This window comes from Numenius arquata, chromosome 6, assembly GCF_964106895.1.
Source record: "Numenius arquata chromosome 6, bNumArq3.hap1.1, whole genome shotgun sequence".
Taxonomy (NCBI): Eukaryota; Metazoa; Chordata; class Aves; order Charadriiformes; family Scolopacidae; genus Numenius; species Numenius arquata.
In genome coordinates this window covers 25,433,965-25,455,352 of record NC_133581.1, presented here as the reverse complement: position 1 = coordinate 25,455,352, position 21,388 = coordinate 25,433,965, and the positions used below count along the sequence as shown (strand labels likewise).

The following is a 21,388-nucleotide window of genomic DNA, read 5'->3' as shown; positions in this document are numbered from 1 at the left end:
TGTTTGTTTTTTGGTTTTTTTTTTTTCCCCTAAAACGTACAGCCTTATTGTTACTTGCCCTGAGAAGAAATAACACTTTTGTCCTTTCCTAAGCGACTTCGGGCGACAGCAGGAACCACCAAACCTGGCGCTCGGGGTGAGCACGCTGCACACGACAGCAGGGAGACGGAAACCCACCCGCCGCGGTGGGCTGACGCCGTTGTTTCAGCGGTGCAGGCTCGACGAACGAGCGGAGGAGGGCTTCCATTTGCCGAACGGGCTTCTCCCGGTTTTCTCCTCAAACCGCCCCCCGGGCGCGCGGGCGGCCGTTGGGCGGCTCGCGCCGCTCTGCAGACGTGGCGGCCGGGCCGGGCCGCCCCGCGCCGCCGGCGGCCGCTGCCCAATCGCGTCCCGCCTGCCACCGGCCGGGGGGAGGAGCGGAGCGGGGCAGGGCCGGGGGGCAGCGGAGGGGGTGCGGGCCGCCGCCGCGGCTGGACTGTGGGTGCGCGGCGGGGCATGGGGAGCGGCGGCGGGGCCGGCTGGCGGCTGGCGCTGGCTCTGCTGGTGCTGCCGGGCGGCCTGGGCAAACCGACGGCGCGGCAGGAGCGGGCCCGGCCCGGCGCCGCGCAGCACGAGAACCGGCCGGGCTTCCAGTACGACCACGAGGCCTTCCTGGGCAAGGACGAGGCGCGGAGCTTCGACCAGCTCAGCCCGGAGGAGAGCCGGGAGAGGCTGGGGTAAGAGGCGCGGGTGCCCTTCCCGCCCCTATCCCCCGCTTCCGCCATCCTTCCTTCGGTCGCGACAGCGCGGCGGCCTGCGGAAACGTGGCAGGGGGAGGGCCCGGCGGCCGGCGAGGGGGGGCGGCGCGGGGCTGCCTGTCTGCGTGTCCGAGGGGGCGGCGGGGGGCTCGGCCGAAGGAAGGGAGAGCGGCTGGAGGGAGCTGGGCGCTGCCTGCCCCACTCCGGCTCCCACGTTGAGGGGGGCTCATGGAGTACCGTGTACCTCGGTACAGCCGGTGATGCTTCCTCCGTTACACTTCTTTCACACCCCGCTGATTCTGCAAACGAGCAGCCAACAATTCATGACTTGTGCGGTTTTCTCTCCTGCCCTTCCCTGGTCCTACAGCAGTAAGGCGGGTGGAGGAGCTGCTCTGTGTGGTGCTGTGCCCGGTGTTGGACGGACCTCAACCCACTGCCGGAGGGCTTTGCTGCTGCTGCTGCAGCTCCTTACCTCTGGGTCACCTGCCTGGGCCGTATTAATTTGACTCAAGTTTACACCGTTCCTTCTTCTTCACAGCTCCATTCACAAGTCCGCTTGAAGCCAGCATCCCACAGCTTTTACACTTGTGACATTGTTGCCCACTGTCTTACAGCGTAGCCCTCGCTTCCATGCTGTTACCGACGCCATACAACAGTTGCCTTATGTTGCTTCTCCCTCCTTTTCCCCCAGAAGGAGTCAGATCGCTAATTAAAACTAACTTTAACAGTTGTTAAAGAAAGATCCTTTTATGTATTTACTAACAAGAAAATAGTTTAAAATATCAGCATGTTCTCACTAAAATTAGTTCTGCCTTTACTCCCATAGGGAGCGGTACTTATGTAGTACTTATGCATTGTCTGTCTGTCTAGTTCCGCCATAAACTCTTAGTGCAGGGTCACTGTTACCTCACTGACTGACCTCTTGCTCTTTCCGGAAGCTGTCACTACTATTTACCTGTATCTCAGTGGGTAAATAGATAATGAGGTCATCAGAAATTACCAAATTTCATCCACATTGTTTCAAGAAGGAGCAAAAGAAACCACGTTCGCAGCATACGTGATCTATGACTTAGATTCTCATAAAGGTGTCTCACTAAAATGGACATGCCTTTTAAAAATTGGCCTGTACTTACACAAGCACAGCTATTTTAGATGGGGATATGACCTAACAATAGAGTTGTCTTTGAAGTTTTTACAAATGCTAACTCAGCAAGGGGGGGAAGCTTAACTTTCAGTAATCTCACTGTGTGCGCCTTGGAGAGGTGACACAAGCATGTTAAGATACAGCCACAGTCAATCTCTGAGGACCAAAGCCTACTTTGTGGGGTGAGCATTGTGCAGCAAAACCCCAGAGATGTGGTTCTTGATGGGCCCCATAGCACAGTTTCATAACTTTCAGCATTTCCTAATCTCTTAATTTCAGATATAGTGGGAGGTAGAGAATTTTTAAAACATTTCACTTTCTTCTTTTTATTTTGGTTTAATAATCAGATATACTGAGAAAAACAGTTTTGTTATGGGCAGCCTCTGCAATGAGGATTACAAACAGTATCACTTGTCAGAAAGTTAGTGGCTTTTAGGAAGAAGAGATTTAATGAAAAGCTCTTTCTCAATGCTTTCTGGGAGAAAGCAGGAATGTATAGCCTGCTGCTCTAACCAAAGTGCACGCTGCTGCATTTGTAAGTCATTTTACCTTGCTTAGGAAGGTGGCTGCACAGTGGTCATCCCGATGACCAATGCTGGGGTTGTAATCCCAGGGCTAGACAGCAGTAATACAAAGCTACTCTCACTTTCTTCCAGCAAACAAAACCAAACTAGCTAGTATACAGAAAAAGCCCTACAAACACAGCTACCTCCAGCCTCAGTGGAGGAGCAGCTGCACAGTATGATCTTGGTTTGCAATCATGGCACATACCAGCCCATAATAGTGTCATGACTATTGAGTGCATCTGCCTTTATGACATTCCATGGCAGGGGCATCCTTTCTCCCTGTCCTCCCACACCGGATCACTTGACAAGGGAAGAATCACACGTTGCCCACCCATGCGCAGTACCACAACTCACCTGGCTTTGGAGAAGCATGACATAATCCTGGTGCAGCCTCCAAGGACCGCAGTCCTCTGAACCTTCTCCTTGCCATTTATAATGGGCCTGTCATTTTCAGAGAACATAGAAGATGGTTACAGATCCTCACAACATCAATGTTTCTGTTCTTTATACAGGCCAAGGCCAGAGTTTATCGACATACAGTTGTACTCACATCAGGTGCAGAGGTGAAGCCGCTTTCTTTCACCACTTCATAGCAATGATTTCCTTACCCCAACTTTATTTCATCACCAGATGTCTTTGCAGACTGGCAGCTTAAATCTCTGTAATAGCACATTGTATGTACCTGTTGCATGTGCCCTCTACCTTCTTCATTGTGAGGTGGGAAACTAATACTGACTGTAATTCCACCCAAGGTAAAGGGAGACAGTAAGCTTTCAGGTTTTACACACTTAAGCACGTGAATTCCTGTGTATGAGCTAGCATTGTGTGTCTGTTCATACGTTCCTTGAATTTTTGCTGTATTCAGGAATTAACTATTTAGAATAAAGGCACTAAGGCTTCTCAGACTGACTAATGTACATTAGTTCCGCTACAAAACTTAGAATGATCCTGAGCCATTTTGCAGGTAACTTACAGTACAAGAACTGAGGTCCACAGTCCATACAATAGCTTCTTACCCATGGGAGCCTGTAGGCAAGACTTTTTCTTTGTCCCCATCTTCAACTGGGAAGTGGAGCGAAATAATGCACATGGATGCAATGGACCTATAGAAACAAGAGTGCAGGTGGAAATGAAGAGGCATGAAACATTTTCTGGTAAACAGTCCTGACTTCTTTCATGTTAAAAAATACCAAAGAGCTACTAGCAGAATCATTTGTTGTAACTAATACATTTAACAACAGAAAGAAATAGCAGCTAAACCAATTAAATAAAATCCATTGTGGGGCAAATCTATTGACAAATACAGTCCATCATGCAGTGAAAGGGACCCTTTGCACTCAATTCCCCATGAGATTTATATAAAAGAGAAAAGGTTTTTCAGCCAGTTAATTCATGCTTTACTACTTCGGGAAGCAAATTCAGCAGCCCCTTTTTCCCCCCTTAGCTCAGAAATAGCATGCTTATAAATTCTGTCTGATACTATCAGACTCAGACAAGATTGCTGGAAATTCAGCAGAAGCTGCTGCTGTTATTTGACCCTACTTACCACTTTCATAGCTAAGGCTTAGGAAAAGACATTGTTTCACTAGTGGAGCAGCTCCAGTCGGCCACGATCAATTTCATTGTGGAGAACCAAAATGTTGAATTGCAAAGACTATTTAAAAGTGCAGAACTTTTGCCTGTCTCCTTTGGCTACCTGGAGGTTTAGGGAGCTCACCTGTTGAATCTCAAGTCACAATATAGCCTAGTCAATATGTGCTTTTACCCCTCCTTACAAATAATATATAACTGGGCCATAGGCGTGGTGGTTGAGCCTATGGGGAATAGTCATTCGGATTATCTTAAAGTGGCCACTGGGTGGTCATCAAACTAGGTGCAGGGCAACTACAGACAGTTTGCTCCTGTGCCTCGTGAGCAGTGATACAAGGGTTAAAACAGCTGATGTGCCCAAAGCCAATCTGGATGTGCAGAAAAAACCATGGTGCTAACTGCCCCAGTTCCAAGAGCAGGGTACATAGTTTCCCACAGGCCAGTGCCCAGAATATAATGAGCTTACCTACAAATTGTGGGATTAAAGCCGCATTCTTAGTTTAGATAAAGGTTTTTATCATCTGGTCTACCACTGTAGCTGGGACTGAAGCCAGTTTTACAAGCTCAAACCCAAACTGGTGGAGTTTAGCAAATACAGGCATGCCTTGAGAGACTTATTGCAGAGAACTGAAATGGTAAGGGAGAGCATAGCCTTTTTTTTTTTTTTAACGTAGTTTTTCAGGTTGTTTTTATCTGCAGCTGTGTGCAGAACTGTTCAAAGGTGGAAGCTTTCCTGGTGATTTCAACAGGACTTGAGGCTAGCAGCTTTACACAGGACAGTGGCTTATAGCCCAGCTGCCAGCAACGACTGGAGACCTGCTGCAGACTGGCTATTGCTTTAGCGAGTAACAGGCATTCCTGGCAACACAAGCAATACTGCTTTTTGCTGGGAAAGAAAGAAAAGAAACAGAGGTGAAAGAACACGAATGGAAGGGAAGACTGTAAATGGTCTACACGCCCAGCATTACATAGTCATATAACTCACTCCACCCTGGGATCAGTCTGCTGGAAGGCCACAGGAGAAACTGCAGGTGTCCAGGAAATCCTAGCTTTTTGCCCCAATTGCCTCCAGCAAGCTGCAGTACAGCCTTTCTCTCAGGGTGAAGTTGCTGTCTCCTACTCTGAGCCCAGGCCACTCCCTGTCGACAATAAAGAACAGGTTCCCCTAAGTTAGTAGTTAAAACCTAAGAAATCCAGGTATTATCTGAGGTACTTTTTTCACTAATTTTGATTGTGCAAGTTCCATAATGAATAAAGAAATATCTCTTAATATAATCTGCAAAATGCCAGAAAGCCTTAGCCAGTAGGGCAGCTTTGTAAGTTTTACGCACTGTGTTTTTATAGAAAATCAGGGCCAGATGAAGACATACTAAAATTGGACTGACATGCAGTTTGTTTTTCTGTCAACTCTTAAGGATGCTGGTCTCTTTTTACAGGAAGATTGTGGATAGAATAGATGACAACAAAGATGGCTATCTCACAACAGAGGAATTAAAAAACTGGATTAAACGGGTACAGAAACGCTATATCTATGAAAATGTGGCCAAAGTTTGGAAAGACTATGATCTAAACAAGGACAATAAAATTGCCTGGGAAGAATACAAACAAGCTACATACGGTTATTATCTAGGTAAGACAACATTTTCAGAATGTATACTCAAAGACTGTTGAGGTTATAAGGCATGATTTCATGCCTTATAGTCAACAGGAGTTTGGTGTCACAGTTAGGACTCTTGAAGACCGCTTTAAATTTTATAGATGCTCAGAGGTCAAAAGCACGTTTTAGTATTGCAGCCATTTCCACATGGGTCACCAGCGCACAGAAGGTTTTGTAGAGGTATTATTAAATGTACCAACAACGCTGAATTAAAGTCTCCTCCAGTTAAAAATATAATTTTTTTTAACATTAAAAATAGTACTTTAATTAAAGAAATATATATATTGCATAATTAACCAGTATTTGTTAATTCAGTCTCTCTAGATGCTAAAAATTTAGGCGGGGTCTAAGCTATAGCAAAGTTCTTGCAGAATAACATGCTTCAGATTGTGATCAACTGCAAATGAAAATCCTTAACAAATCAGGCAAAAGCAGCACGTATTTAAAAATATATCTGAATCTTCCCCCCCCATCTCCTTACATTCCCTATGTTTTTTATAAGTTAATGAAGCGAAAAGGAGGAGAAGAAATCACTTAAGCTAAAGGGCAATCCTGACAGAACAATAAATTGTTATTAACTGACCATTTATACTGGAAATGAGAAGACAATATCTACCTACCATAGAGGCAGTTTCTAGAGCAAGCTTCCAGTAGCAGTAATAAGTACAAAGTCTACTTTAGATTAAAATGGAGCTTATTACATTCATGGAAGGAAATATTTGACACACAATCGCTGCAGCAATATCCCCAGGAGCCCTTCTCAGCTCCTTGTCTTTGCTCTCTGTAATCCACAAGATTTGGAAAACAGCTACTACATTGTGGTCTTGTGTTAATGCACGCTTAGAATTCCCATCTGTGATACCTGGCCTAATCTTTTTCAACTGTGTTTTTCTCCCAACATGTGAATTGTGAAATTGTCATGACTGTTTTTCATGTTTGAAGTGAGTTTAGTGATCCTATTTTAAAAATTATATCAAATACCATTCGCTTTCTGCTGCTGAACACCCTGAAAAAATGTCATTGTTTTAAACTGAAAATAATTGTTACGTTCCCTGTAGCAGAGGCGTAGCAGTTAGTTTCAGTCAGTCTGCCAGCTTCTGAAATGACTTTTCTTGGGTTTGCTTGCTTTTTGAAACTGAAAAGTTGCATAGATCATACTGATTCCTAAGAAAAATAAAACTTCCATGAACAAAATCTACCCTAAATACTGCCTAAGCAGTGCTTGTAAAAGCAGATTAAAAAAAAAAAAACAAAAGAAATCTATGAAGAATAATATACAATACTGCAAAATCCATTGTCCTGGATTCTAACAGAAGGCTTACTCAGACATTTACCTATAGTACTAAGTCACCTTTAAAAAAATCAAACCAAATGTTTGACCTTTGAATTTAAAACTTCAAAGGAAATGGAAGTTCCATTTTAACACAGCAGCTATTCTGGCAATAACCCTTCGTATTTCTAGACTCTAACAACAAATTGGAGTACTTTGTTGTGGTAATGTTTTAAAAGGAACATAGTTTTGAGATAGTCTTGATTAATTTGCAGAAAATCCAGAAGAATTCCAAGATGCAACTGATCAGCACAGTTTTAAAAAAATGCTGCCCAGAGATGAAAGACGATTCAAAACTGCAGATTTGGATGGAGATTTAGCTGCCACTCGTGAAGAATTCACTGCTTTCCTTCACCCAGAGGAGTTTGAACATATGAAAAACATTGTTGTCTTAGTAAGCAGAGCAAAACCAATTATAATATTTTTACTTTTTTTTTTTTTTAAATGAACTTTGAAATGCTTCTCTAACCCTTCCAGGAGACACACACATAATAGCCAAGTGGGGAACAGACAGGGATGCCTTCAGAAAAATTCACTTGATTTAGAGCTCTCATTATTAGAAATACTTGTTAAATGCACTTAGACAGTTCCTAGATGGAATCAAGGAACAGTCCTGGGCCACAAACTTACACCAAAATAAAAAGAAGGGTATGCTGACATGCAGCAGCAAAGTGTTTGATGCAAGCTTGTATCTGCCCCTAACTTAAAACTTAAGCATGGTGTCCAATTCATTCACTTGGGGAATTTTTTCAACATGAAAGGATATTTGTATATTCATTGTATAAACAACAGTCACACTGTGTACGAGGGCAGGTCATGGCCTCAAAACATGAAATTATCAAAGAGGCGAGAAGCCAGGGATCTCAGTTCTCTCTTGATTACTTCGATGCAAAACTATTTTCCAGGAAACCTTAGAAGACATAGACAAAAACGAGGATGGTTTTGTGGATCAAGATGAGTACATCGGTAAGTGTTGAGATTTGTTTCTTATATAATCTCCAGTCCGTTTGTCCACCTTCTCTCAAATTTGCAGCAGTAGTAACAACCCAAAGATGAACTTTCCTGCGCTCCGCTTCAACTATTTTTCAACCATCCAACTCAGAAAGTTTAACTTCATTTTAGGCAGATAGCAACATCACCGGCAAAAGGTTCCTCACACTTTATAGTGTAAGATTCTCCTCTTATTCTCAAAAAATTTTGGCTAAGAGGGTCTGGAATAATACATTTCATGACAGAAATACTCTCTGTATACTTGACCATATTAACAGCGTTTTGAAGGCATTGTTTAGAAATGCAGGAGGATCAGAAAGTAAATTAGTCTCTTTTCAAGTTTCAATGGTACTTGAATATGCAAAATAGCCAGGAAGCACATATTGCAAAAAAGAAAACTCACCTTTTTTTAACCAGTTTTTTCCTAATTTAGTAAGTAAAACCTCGTACTTCTCTAAGGATTTGTATGGCGATGCCATTATGTTTCTTCTAGAAATATAAAATGCTTTAAAAATGAATTGTGTAAAAATAGCACTAGGATTTAATATTCTCAAAGAAGTTGTGAAGTGTGTGAAAGTCAGGTGTGCATTACTTCAGTGGCAGTAAGAGAAGAGAATGGGAAACATCAACAGCAGATCAGTCACAGTTAATTTGCACAAACTTCGGTTACGCCAGGCAGTCAGCTGCTGTTTTACACTTAGGCCTGTGAAGACAAAACGGAAGCAGGACTGGAGAGCAGCAGTACGTAATATGTTTTAGCCTTCTGAATCATTATGCTGATACCAAAAGCTAACTTCTCCCACTGCACTCGCTTTGATGGGTTTTAAATTGAGAAAGTAGCACCAGGAAGGCATTAGTGGAAACTCAGATGAATCTTTCTGTTTCTAGTGGTGCTATAAAGATCACTTCACATGTAATCAGGAACAATATACACACATTAATTAATGGCAGGGGGTTTCTATTCCTTGTAAATTATATTTAGCCTCAATGTGAATGCTATTCATTTATGACTGAAATAACAGAGCAGCATAATTTCCACAGTAATTTCAGTTCATTCAGTGACATTACCTACATATAATTATAAGGTAATTGTCAACATTTGTTACCATGTGAATGCTGGTTTTTCTTGTCTTCTATAGATAGGAACATGGAATGTTCTAGTCACGATCACCCCACATCGGCAAGGATGATAAGAATCAAATTGACAGGACATGTCAGTTGCTTCAAATAAACAATATAATTTGCACTTTAAAAAATGAAAAAGACAGTGAATGTGTTGTCTTAAGTTTTCTTCATGAGTTGAGGAAAACTATGCCTAAAATATTCCCACTTCCCTTTTTCAGATGTAATATTTTTTATTTTTAATCAAGCTGGGGTTAAAAAACAAACAGAAAACCAAATCTCTTCTTTGGTAGTTACAAGGAACAACAAAAAAGTAAAAAAATTATGGTCTCTAAATCAGGTATTTGAAGGGTAAATCTGCTGAAAGTTATAGAACGATTCCTCCCTCCTCCTTCGTTCCTCCCATTTTGTCTTTTACAAAGTTTGGTTTAGATTTTACAGAAGCAGCAAAGCGAAATATCAATAGTCACATTAAGCAAAGAGAACTAAATTCTTATTGTGCATGAGCAGGTAACAGGGTATTTCAGGGACACTGTGGACAGTTCTAGCAATAGAGAACTTCAGCCTGGTGTACACGCTCCCACTGAAGGGTGGGGGGAGGTTACTCCTATGTTTGAGACCAGCATTTATACTTTCCTGTAGATACCAGCTAGCCTCTTGCCCTGAGATGGTCCATGTGGGGTGCCCTTTTCCTTAGTACATCCTTGAAAACCAAACCCACAAGGCATAAGAGTAGTATCACAAAGCAGGTTTTAATTATAAATAGAAAAGTGGAAGACTTGAGGAATAAGAAGCCCTGATGAGCAGGAAACAATTGATTGGCCACAATGACCAGGATAATAAAGCAGACACACTACTCATAATATGGAAGACCTATGCTGTAAAGAACAGATACAAATTACTTGCTCTTAATAATCACTGCTACTCTCCCAACTCTGTTTATACAGATAGCTGCTGCCACTGTGTCATTCTCCTACTGATGCTTCTTAAATATAGCACAGGACTGATGTACAGAACAGCTCGTATACATAATCTATGCATCCTATATCACAAGTGGTACTCCATCCCAAGGTACCAATCTATGACGAGTGCAGTGCCTGTGGTTTCTCTCATGGAATGCACCACAGATTCTCCACGTTTTTCTTTGTAGAAGAATACCTTCTAGTAGAGTGTGCTGCAGCACTGCATGGTTAAAAAAGGACTCATCTACTAAATGAATTTCTCTTACACAGACTTCTCTAAAAGCCAGACAAAAGCATTCAAGTTCCATTTAGCAATTTTTGTTTTCCTAAATTTTCCTTCCCCTTTTTTCTCCTTAACCACCCTGCTGGCTGGAGTCTGATCTTATCCACAAAGACATTTGCTGGCAGGGACCAGATTAAGTTGCCGAATTCCTTTTTCCACATGTGATTGAGCCCCACACTAAAGCTTATGATTGCTCTTTAACTAAAGATCCTTAAAGAATTTTTTTCATTCTGAAGTTCAGTGGACGATGGCCTTTGGACAAGTTCATCTCTCATGTTAGCCTCACCAGCAGTGCACAGTTACAATCAAAGGGTAATGCAAGAGTGGACAGAATCACCAGCAGTGAAGAAACAGGCCTGAGAGAAGATACACGCAGCTACTCTGTTTACACCCACATTTCATTTTCAGTAAAAAGGAACACTGTGCAAAGACTGAAAAGTGTAGTCTTCCTCTCAGGACCCCTGTGCAAATGTCTGTAGTCTGTGTATATTTTGCAAATTAACTATGACTCAAGCGAGACCTTTATTTCCTCTCCAGCTGATATGTTTGCAAATGAAGAGGGTGGACCAGAGCCTGACTGGGTGATTACAGAGCGTGAACAGTTTTCAGATTTTCGTGACCTCAACAAGGATGGAAAGATGGACAAAGAGGAGATTCAGCACTGGATTCTCCCACAAGACTATGATCATGCACTAGCTGAAGCCAGGCACTTAGTCTATGAATCAGATGTAGACAAGGTACTTGGTGTTCTAGTATACTTTTTAAAATAGTTAAATAAGACGGTTTGTTTTTTTTTTTTTTTAAACTTACCAGTTTTCAAAAACTTTTCTTATTAGTACAGTTTAAATGGAATTTTAAAGGCTAGAATTGCTAGCGTATTAATGTATCAATGCCAATTTCAGCTGGTAGGGTTAGAATCAAAGTAAAAGTAAAGTACAGGTTATCAGCTCTAGAAGTCCCCTTGGCTTTCATTAGATTGGATAAGAAATTATTTACCATCTTAAACCTGGAAGTTCTAACGCAGTAGAAATACTCTTTTTCCTTTTAAGAATGGTCATGGCTTTTGTATGCTAATTTAGCCTGCAAGAGAAAAATAAAAGATACACTACCGAGAAAGTAGCAAAAACCCCCATTTCTATAATCAAATACACATTTTTGACTTAAAGACTAGGTCAATACATCCACTTCCTCTAGTGTGGGAGATTAATGGTTCGGGAGATCCCAGAAGGTGATCTTCAGAAATGTGATGTGAGCAAATTTGAAACCTGAAAAGCCAAAACACTCTTACATAGAGTATAAATTGCTAACATAAGCGGCCATCTTTTACAAAGTACACCAGAGGATTTTCATTTTTACTGTCAGGAAGGCAAAACCAAACCACGGGGTAAAACTGCTTACCAGGTAACTTGACTGCCAAACAGTATATGCGTTAATTACAAAGAACCTTCAATTAGCAGTTTGACCCAGCTGAAGCCAGTGGGACTTTTGTGTTCCACTGGGGTCCGAATTTCATTCACCGTGACAGCTACAATGATTCCTGAACCTGCAGTCTGCTGCTTTGAAGAACTGTTTCTCAGGGCTTTCATAAGTCTGTGCTGGTGTGTCTTTTACTTAGCTTTGAAAATGTTCTTACAGAGATTTTATTTTCCTTCCACCAGGATCAAAAACTAACGAAAGAGGAGGTTCTAGACAACTGGAATATGTTTGTCGGAAGCCAAGCTACTAATTATGGGGAGGACCTCACAAGAAACCATGATGAGCTATGATACAGTGTACCAGCCAGTATATGCCACAGATCTGTTCTCCACTTCACTGAAATCCCTGTGTCCATCCTCTCTTTTTGAGAAGATGGGCAAGGGACACACTCACAACTGAATGACTTGCATTAATGTATTTTTAACATGCCAGCTTATTACCTCAGAAACTGTATAGAAATAGCTTTTTACTCTTTTCACATGGTTAAACACAATATCTAATTACTACAGTTTTATTTTGGAAAAAAATAAAAAGGTAACTTCTTAATAGATTAGAGCCTGACATAGAAAAGGCACTTCTAAAACATAATTGCAAGGATCTTTAATAATGAAATATTTTCTTCAAATACCCATTTTTTACTCTAGTGAAATGCAGCTAGGATTAGAAAGGAACTTAATGTTTAAACAGGCTAAGTTAAAGTCGTCTTTTCTAATAGCATATAACAATTTAGAGTTATACTTTGACCCTCCTATCCATAGAAAAGGTTTGACAGAACAAGATCCACAACCTTTTTCTCCACACTTTTTCTCTCCCAGTTTGGGCCAGAGGTGCTGAAGAAGGTATCCAGCAGCCCTCTGGTTCGTAGCTTTAGAAGTGCAACATGTACAACTGGCCCTTCTCTCTAACACAGTGCAGAGACAGCACGCACAGCCCAACACCGTGTGCCGGCATTCCTCAGCAAGGGTTGTAGAGTTCCTACTGACAGCTGCTCCTTCTGACAGCAGACTAACGTACAATTGTTTGTGGGCTGTTGGTTATGCTGTTTCCTGGGAGGAATTATGCCACATGGAGCATAATTTATCTCATGCTTTTCGCACTTTACCCAAGCCATACTCTTGTTCACACAGTGTGAATGGCAGCAGTTCTGTGATGGAGAAAGAATGAGACATATCACCCCTCTGGGCCTTCTGTCTTCCCTACCACGTAAGAGGACAGATTTATGTGGCTAAAATTTTGGTTTTGTATGTATATACGAATAAGTACATGTTACTGAAGCAACTACATGAAGACAGCTTTCCTCCTAAAGAAAGGGGTAAGCTTTCAACACAGGTGCTTTCTTTTTTACTGTATAACGTGAGCTGTTACGTGTATATTTTTATATACCCAACTAAGATAATTGTGGTTGTTTTTAAATGTACTGGTTTTAAAATAAGCACAATAAAACCAATACTTCTTTTTGATACTATGAAGGTGCAATAACACTAACACACTACTATACTAATACTAGGAGATTAGGGCTCCACAACACGGCTCATTTGCAGGTTTCTTGAAGGTTTGGTGCACAGCATCACACACTGGTGATAACACAACCATGCAGAGAGGAGCTTTTAGACTCCCAGGTTGTGATATACTTCAGCAATTTAACAAGTTTGTGAAAATCATCATGAGACAATGCAGGACTGTGATGTCCATAGACAGTGTCATTTATGTACAGTCTTATAAGAACTGTGGTGAAATGTTTTACATCTTTCAGTTAAAGATAATTAAATCTAGATATTAGAGCCTGGCAGAGATTACATGTTCTTTCTAGCACAATTATTAAGCTTTTGGTGTGCACTTCTTCTGACATTTCCAGCAGTGCCTGTGAAAAGTCCCTACCTCTTCCACTAACATACAGTAGGGCAAATGTCATAAGATATAAGCGAACTCGTTTTGCTCTTTCAGTACCCTCAAGTTAAATAAATCCCTAAATGCAGTGTTAAATGAGAAGCAATAAAATTGTATCTTGGCACATGTAAAAGATTATCTGTTTTGTTCATGACTTGGATTTAAAAAGGTTAATTGTATTCAATAATCCTAACAATCTTGAGACCTTTTTTTTTTTTTTAAGTAGTCCTTTCACAAAATACATACATTGTTATATTTTAGTAAAATAATTGCAGTATTCTCTCTGCATACAGATTATCTTCTGCTGTTTCAGGAAACAATACCTTAAAAGACCTCAAAAAAGCTTGTTTCCTGTAAGTGAAACTGCGGCTCAGACAGGATACTCAAGCCAAGGATTTTCACTGGAGCCCAAGGGAAGGTTGTTTGCTAACTCTTGTTGAAATTCAGTGGGAGTTGGGTGCTGAGACACTAAGCGTCGTTGCCTTCAGCTAAACATGACACTTCCAAATCCGCTGTGTTCTGTCCCAACAAAAAACTGCATCTGAGCTTTGACAAGCAATCACATTTTCTTCCACGTTACTCAATGAACTTGGAATAGAATTAGCATCAAATGAGTGCGAAATCATATTCCGTTTGTTCTTGATTTCTATTAATGCTTGGAAAATATCAGGCATTTTTCAGTATAAAACTATATTCACACGAGTAGCAGTGCTAAAATCAGAGGACTTAGTCATGCAAACAGGAACTGGAAATTTAGACCCATAGTATTTTACTGTAAGTTTTTTAACAGCAAGAATGGTACTCACATAGACTATGTCCAGCTGTGAAAAAAGAAAACATGCCAATTAGAATGAGGTTTACAAAAATCAAATTATATATCAATAATGGGTAATGGGGTTATACTAAGATTGGCAGCTTTCTTATAAAGCAGAATATAAAACCTTTTTTTAGAGAACATAAGTACCGCTGATGTGATTTCACTGTAAAAGTTACCCTCTTTCTGCAGCTCTTCATAGTGTTTCACTTTCCAGCATTCAGTAATGCACAGTACGTTTCGTGCACTAAATTTTTCTTTCGAGCTCAATGCACTAAGGAAGAGTAACTCCGAAAGAGACTAGAGCTTCTGGGTTTAAATTTAACACTATTTAAGGAAAGCAAACCTTTGCTAGGGGATATAACTGTTAACATTGTGATTTTTCAAGCCTAAGGTTTCTAATGGGGTTTGACTGTTCCAGAGATAACATTTGTTTTCCTAGGTAACATATTTCAAGTCATATTATGAGCAAATGTTACAAAATTTTAGTGTAATGTGAAATACTGTAATGTCAGATAGCATTATTTATCTGCTTAATATGACTAAAACCATTAATTGCTGGGAGCCATACTTCATCCCAGCAACATGAAAATCCATTTTGTGCCTATCTTGTCAGTTATTGCCAATTTTCTTAATGAATTGTGACATAGTGAAATTCTGTTGGGAAACGTGTTTATATATTTCCAATTGCAGGTTCTGTATGTAACTCTTATTACATAGATCCTCCATTAAGTCAATGTTTTCATTATGCCTATGCCACAACATATCAAACATATCTTACTTCGATATCTGGAATAGCCATTATTATTGCACATGCAGTTTTAATTATTAGAGTTTATGAAATGAACTAAGTGGCTAATGTTCATTGTCTTATATTTTCATTTAATGATTCAATCAGGTTAAATCTGTCTCCTATTCCAATCAAGGTACTGTACATAACTCCCTGAGGAAAGGAGAATGCACCTTGTCCTGATCTAATTAGGCTTAGACAAGTATCTTACAATAGTTGCATAATGCTTTACTATTTGCAATGCAGACGGTGATCATGATCCCAGTAAGTTAACGGCAGAACTGCTAGTCCCCATTATACAGAGGGACTAAGGCCTTTGCTGCCCAAAGGCAAGCAGAATGATGGGATGGTGTGACATGAAGTTAGCAATAACCTTATGACCATCAGATCCTGATCTCCTTACTACTGAACACTAACTTAGGAATTTAGGCTGATTCATACCCATGTAAGATATTTAGGGCAGAAGTCTAGTTCATGGAAGACACTGTCATGCTTTACTGGTCTGCTCAAGTGAACTTAGCCATTTTGCCGAGCGATGGTTGTGTCACTACTAAACAGCGAGTTACCATTAGCAAATGGAACTGGTTTTACAGGTGGGCAGAAGGAGCCACAGAAAACATTTCAATGCCAAAGATTTTGCAAAACTTGGCTCAGCTTGTAGTCAAACACTTGGAACCATCCACCACTAATAAGCAGTGCCCTTCTCTTTTCACCCCTCCAATTTAGTGTGGGCTATATTCCCTTTAATGTGTCTAGCAAGGTGCATATTAACCATATTCACTAATTACAAAGGAAGAATTTGGGATTATATTGCATTGAAGTCTCAGGCACCAGTAAGACTGATGTCTCTCAAACTCATGTGCTGTACAGATTATTCCAAACATGATGAATTTCAAATCAGCCTCAGAAGAAAAAGGTACCAGCTTTCCCATAGCGTGAAAGAGTGTACAAGGGACACATATGCATTATGTGACACAACAGGCAATTTCACACCTGCATTCTGTATCTCCACAGGATAAAGTAAAATATCTTCAACAGATGGGAGCGTCTCTTCACTATGCCAGTGACAAGAATACAATTATCATGTATACGTGTTACTATTCCTATTGATAATTAAGGAATATCCACCTCCAGCACAAGTGTTGGCTCTGGTGAGCAGAATTCTGGAGCTCAGCATCATATAATGCACGTTTGTCATTTTTCTTGTGGAAGAATTTGTTTCATAATCATACATTGTCCAAACATCATCTGGTCAGCTAGCATTTGGAGTTTTGGTATTTGCTCAAAGTGTTTTGTGTAGTTGGCCTCACATTTGTGAGGTTGGCCACATTTGTGGTCTGAAACCACTATATACCTGAAATTCCAGGACAGCTACATGGAACAAGTCATGGCATGACACTGGATCTGAGTAGTAATTACAGGTGACACATACATTAGGAATGCCAATGTTTCATCATATCAACAAGATTTTAGATATACATCAAGACACTTTCACAGTTAAATGGGAAATCTTTTCTTAGTGTGGGAATAGCTTGACAACAACCCTTAAAATAAAAGTCCATTGGACCAATGACAGTACAAAAACTTAATGAAAAATTAGTATAGCTTTTGAAGACATACCTTAACATCCTCAGTAAGGCTCCTTGGTGCTTTTGTGGATGGTGTCACAGAAACACGAGCTGATAATCCCATAGCATGCCACATTCTCAAACAGTTCTGCTACAGCACTGCCCAAGAAACAGCCATCACTGAAGACGCTGCATTTGTACCCAACAGATTGCTGAGGTTTAGGTAAAAGTAAAGTGTAAAAATAAAGCTACTCAATAGGCTGCTCCGGCACACACTGTCTTCTCCCACCAAAGGCTGGTGTTGGACTCTGAGGAAGTTTGATAGGTGCATAACAAATGCTGTGTTGGTCACCATGAATCCCACCACTAGGACTGAAGGTAACAAGCTGGTTGTCAAGGCCATACATAGTACCTAGGAAGAAAAAAAATAATAAAAATTCTAATTGTCAATTACTGGGGTCCCAAGAGCGTGATGTTCTTGAGATGTATCTTCTGTTTGGTTAAAAGCCAGTGAACTTAATGTTTCAGGAAGAAAAAAAGAAAAGGGGGGTGGGGTGAGATTTTAGCATTAGATCAACTGTAAGGTAACACAGACATACCAAAAATAGCATTGACTAGATTTACAGGTTAGACACCTCCCCCATAAATTACTCCCAATGCCCCCCCTCACCAACTTTAAATTCAGCTAAACTGAAGTTCTGCTGACATTGTTTTCACCGCATCTCACAAGGCCTTGGTTGCTGGGACACAGAAAAGAAAGGAATGCTAGCTGAGAATTCACTAAATGAAGTAGTGCAAAAACATTCAGATAGCTAAAACTTCCTGAAAACTGTAGTTGGTAACATTTAGATGAAACATTTTAAAAATCACAGGGAGGATTTTCTCATTCATAGAAATTCATTTCTATTGCTCATAGAATTCATAGAGAATTCTATGAGCAGTAGAAACGAAGGGAAAAGAGTGGCTGGAGAGATGTCCTAGAATGTAACAAAACCAAAAGCTTCTCTTCTCCATTCCTGCTCCTCACGTAGAAGATTTTGCATCAATTCCTTCGCCTGAGTCTCCTTATTCTTTCTTTGTCCTCAAGTTTTAAATTCAGTTAACAGTGCAGACATAACATTCCTGGGAAATCTCAAACCTCCCCAGTCACTGATAACTTTGAAAGGTTTTATGCTGAAGAAAGGAAGCTTTCACAACTATTACATTACGTCTGAACTGAATACAGAAAAGTATAGTTAAGCAAGGAAACCAAAAGCAAGATACTAAAAAGTATTATTCCCATGTATATTGATAAACAAAAAGATGTCTATCATGGAACAGACAGATTTAGGGTCATACTGAGTTGGAATATTTACTTTACTACAAAAACATTTAAAAGTGAACTCTATACAGGAAAAATATTTGTATACTTCTTGTATGTTACAGAGTACTGTTTCCCTAGAGACAATAAATGCCATAATTTATAATTGAGTTTAGTCAAACTAGCACCTTGTAAAGCAAATGCTTCCTGCATTGGTCTTTCTTAAGTGTAGTTGCATGACCATTAAAATTCTAGGATACCTTCTTGAGCTAACAATGAAACACCGTGACTTTATCCCAAGGCTGCTTGCTCAATTTCTTAATAAAAGATCTGTTATATCAGCTCTACAATTGCTGCATGTGCTGGGTGCACAGTTTGGAAACTCTCAATTATCACAAAAAGGTTATGAAATTATTGCAGTATAAAAAGAACCTTTCAAAAGCCTTGCTATCAACTAACATTAGGTTTACAGAACAGTTATGTAGATATCTGAATGGCTGTAACAGTTTTTTTCCCCTCCTGTTGCAAGGAAATCAATTTTTCCACATTTGCTACCCCAAAGCTTATAAAAAGGAAGTCACATACACACATTAAAATGGGATAAACCCAATATATAAATATCAAGTATTATATACAACTTGGATCTAACCAAAGTTTATTCAAATAATCTGCGTGTCACAACCAGGAACTTGAGAATAGGGTGGGTTTTCCCCCTAAATCAGACTGTATCAATGGTGCAGCTTTGCAGTGTATTCAGAGAATTTTCTGGGTATGCAACTGTGGTGTTAATAAACATTAGCTTGATAGTGGGAACGTAGGTCCAAAATGCAGTCAATATAGACAAGGAGGGCCCCCTCAACTACGGCTTCAGAAGGTATAATTATGGGTGCATAAAGCAGACGGTGCAAATATTCTCTCTTTATGTTTCTGCATCCCTTCATAACATATACAAACACAGCTGAAATAAAACAGGCAAGATGAAGAGCAATGAGAAACAACATGATGAAATACCGCCTTTAAAATGTACTTTATTCAACTGGAAACAAAACATTTTAAAAGGTGATAATGCTCTAAAAGCTATTTAACTCACCAGCCAAATCATACTGACCAAAATCTAATTTATTCCTTGTCTTGTTTAGCAGATGCTTAAAAGATCAATATAGTTGTCTCTGTAGATCGGCATGAAATATTAACCAGTCTGAGTGTTCTGAAGCTTTTTACAACATATTCAGCCTCATTAAACATTAAGCAGCCTTGAAATATAAATATAAAATAACTATCCACTTCCTATCCTTCAGACACAGAACAAAGGTAGCTCAAATGGGGGAAACAGGAGGAAAAAATATTAAATGAACTGGGAATTCACAGAGAAGTTAACTGTGGAAAGCTATCAGTGTAAATTGACTCAGTTGGATACACTTTAACATAAGGAAAGATAATATTGCAATATCAGAAGTATATCATCCCTTATATTTGCTATAAGACCCACTCCATAGGTTCAGTGAGAATGAAGCCCTCTTCTCTTTTCTCTGCTTTTCATTACTGTCTGGTGTGTTAAAAATATCTAGGCAATACAGCAGAAAAGAGTTTCAGGTTCACTAAAGGGAAATGTCAGCTTTGCAAATCACTGAAAGTAACCGGACATAAACTGTCAAAATAAGTCAGCGAAACGGCGTGGTTATTGTCAGTGTATAACTCAAATCTGCAATACGAGATGTGGCTAAAGGTTATAGTAGAACTATGTTGCTATATTGTCTATGATGTACAGATCAACTAACTTAGCTAAAAATGCTGCTTCATTTTAATATATGCAGCACATTTAATACCTTTTTCTCCCATTTGTCTACTTGCTTTATTACTGCGTACCAAAAGTGAAGAATAAAATTGAACCTCACACAGTACTGCCTTTACCACTGCAGAGTCTGTCCGGGTTTACAGGGGAGCTTTTTATGCAGCTTTCTTATTGCTGCTTCTTCTAGTATTGTCTAGTATTGATATTGGACAAGACACACCAGTGTTAGAATTTATTACAGCTGCCTTCCCTCAACCTGGCAAGATGGTAACAGCAAGAAGTGAAACTGTAGGACTCATTCCCCTGCAGAGATACTAGATTTTGTAAACACTACATTGAGCCATTAAGTTAGAACTATCAAATTCTCTTATACAACATGTTGGTACAAATACCATCAATCAGTCATTGCAAGGACCATAAGGAGCTGAGAGTGAAACCAAGAAACTAATTCAGTACACCTAGAGGCAAAGAAAAATATTTTTAAAATAGATATTTTTAAAATTCTGTGGCATAAGACAGACATCAGTGCACTCACATAGAGAATAAGTGTATCAGACACATTAAGAAATGATATTCAAACAGCATTTGACATTGGGCTATTTTTGCTGCATTCTCAGAATAGAACTGAAAATATACTTTTGCATTCCACTACATACTTTTATACTTTCATACTTTCACTACCTGCACGCTACACTGTTCACGGGCATTGATTAGAACAGCATCAAATCAAATCTTTTACATTTATTTGCATGACAAATTTTCAGATGTGCTTTGTGGATAGGGTTACACCATCTCCAAAAACACGCTTGAAAATTAAATTTAAAAAGGCATTTAATGGGAAAAGTTTATCCACATTGTGAGCAAAGCCTGGCCTCTTCCAACTTAGTGAAAGGGGTGAGTCCCAGCCTAACTGCAGCACAGGCTTGAGGAGGGCAAGCAGAGCCTTAGATTTCCTGTACCCTCTTTAGTTCTGCACCATACTACCTTGCTCCTGATAAAAATCAGACCAACCTCAGATAAAAAAAAAAAAAACAGCCTTGTGTTACCAGAGCCACAGTCATTCTTTTCCTGTTATGCCTTTTTATTGATGCATGGGGGATACACAGAGCAGCCTCCTCAGCTCCGCTGAGCACAGGCAGTTACGCAAGGAGTCGCTCTCATTTCTTACAGCCACGAAGAAGCACAATGAAGCCATAACAAGGCACGTGGATGAGGCTGCGTGATGCAAACAGGAGTGTACAAAATTCATGTAACAGCTTAAGGAGCACTGTGTGGTGCCTTGCTTGCTTCTTTAATCCAAGTGCTTCACCTAAATTGCAGGTCCTACAGATTGTTTGGGAAGAAGGGTAATTTGACAGTAGTGTCAAGCATTTCTTTGAT

The 21,388-nt window shown here is 40.1% G+C and overlaps 1 protein-coding gene across 1 annotated transcript; it reads left to right on the top strand.

Moving 5' to 3' along the window:
• The first annotated feature begins 495 nt into the window (after positions 1-495).
• Positions 496-13,873, top strand: RCN1 (reticulocalbin 1). The gene is made up of 6 exons (XM_074148867.1): positions 496-716; positions 5,474-5,667; positions 7,240-7,418; positions 7,930-7,990; positions 10,919-11,118; positions 12,040-13,873. The coding sequence occupies exons 1-6, from the start codon at positions 496-498 to the stop codon at positions 12,145-12,147; spliced, it is 963 nt and encodes a 320-aa protein (XP_074004968.1). The 3' UTR covers positions 12,148-13,873.
• The last annotated feature ends 7,515 nt before the right edge of the window (positions 13,874-21,388 follow it).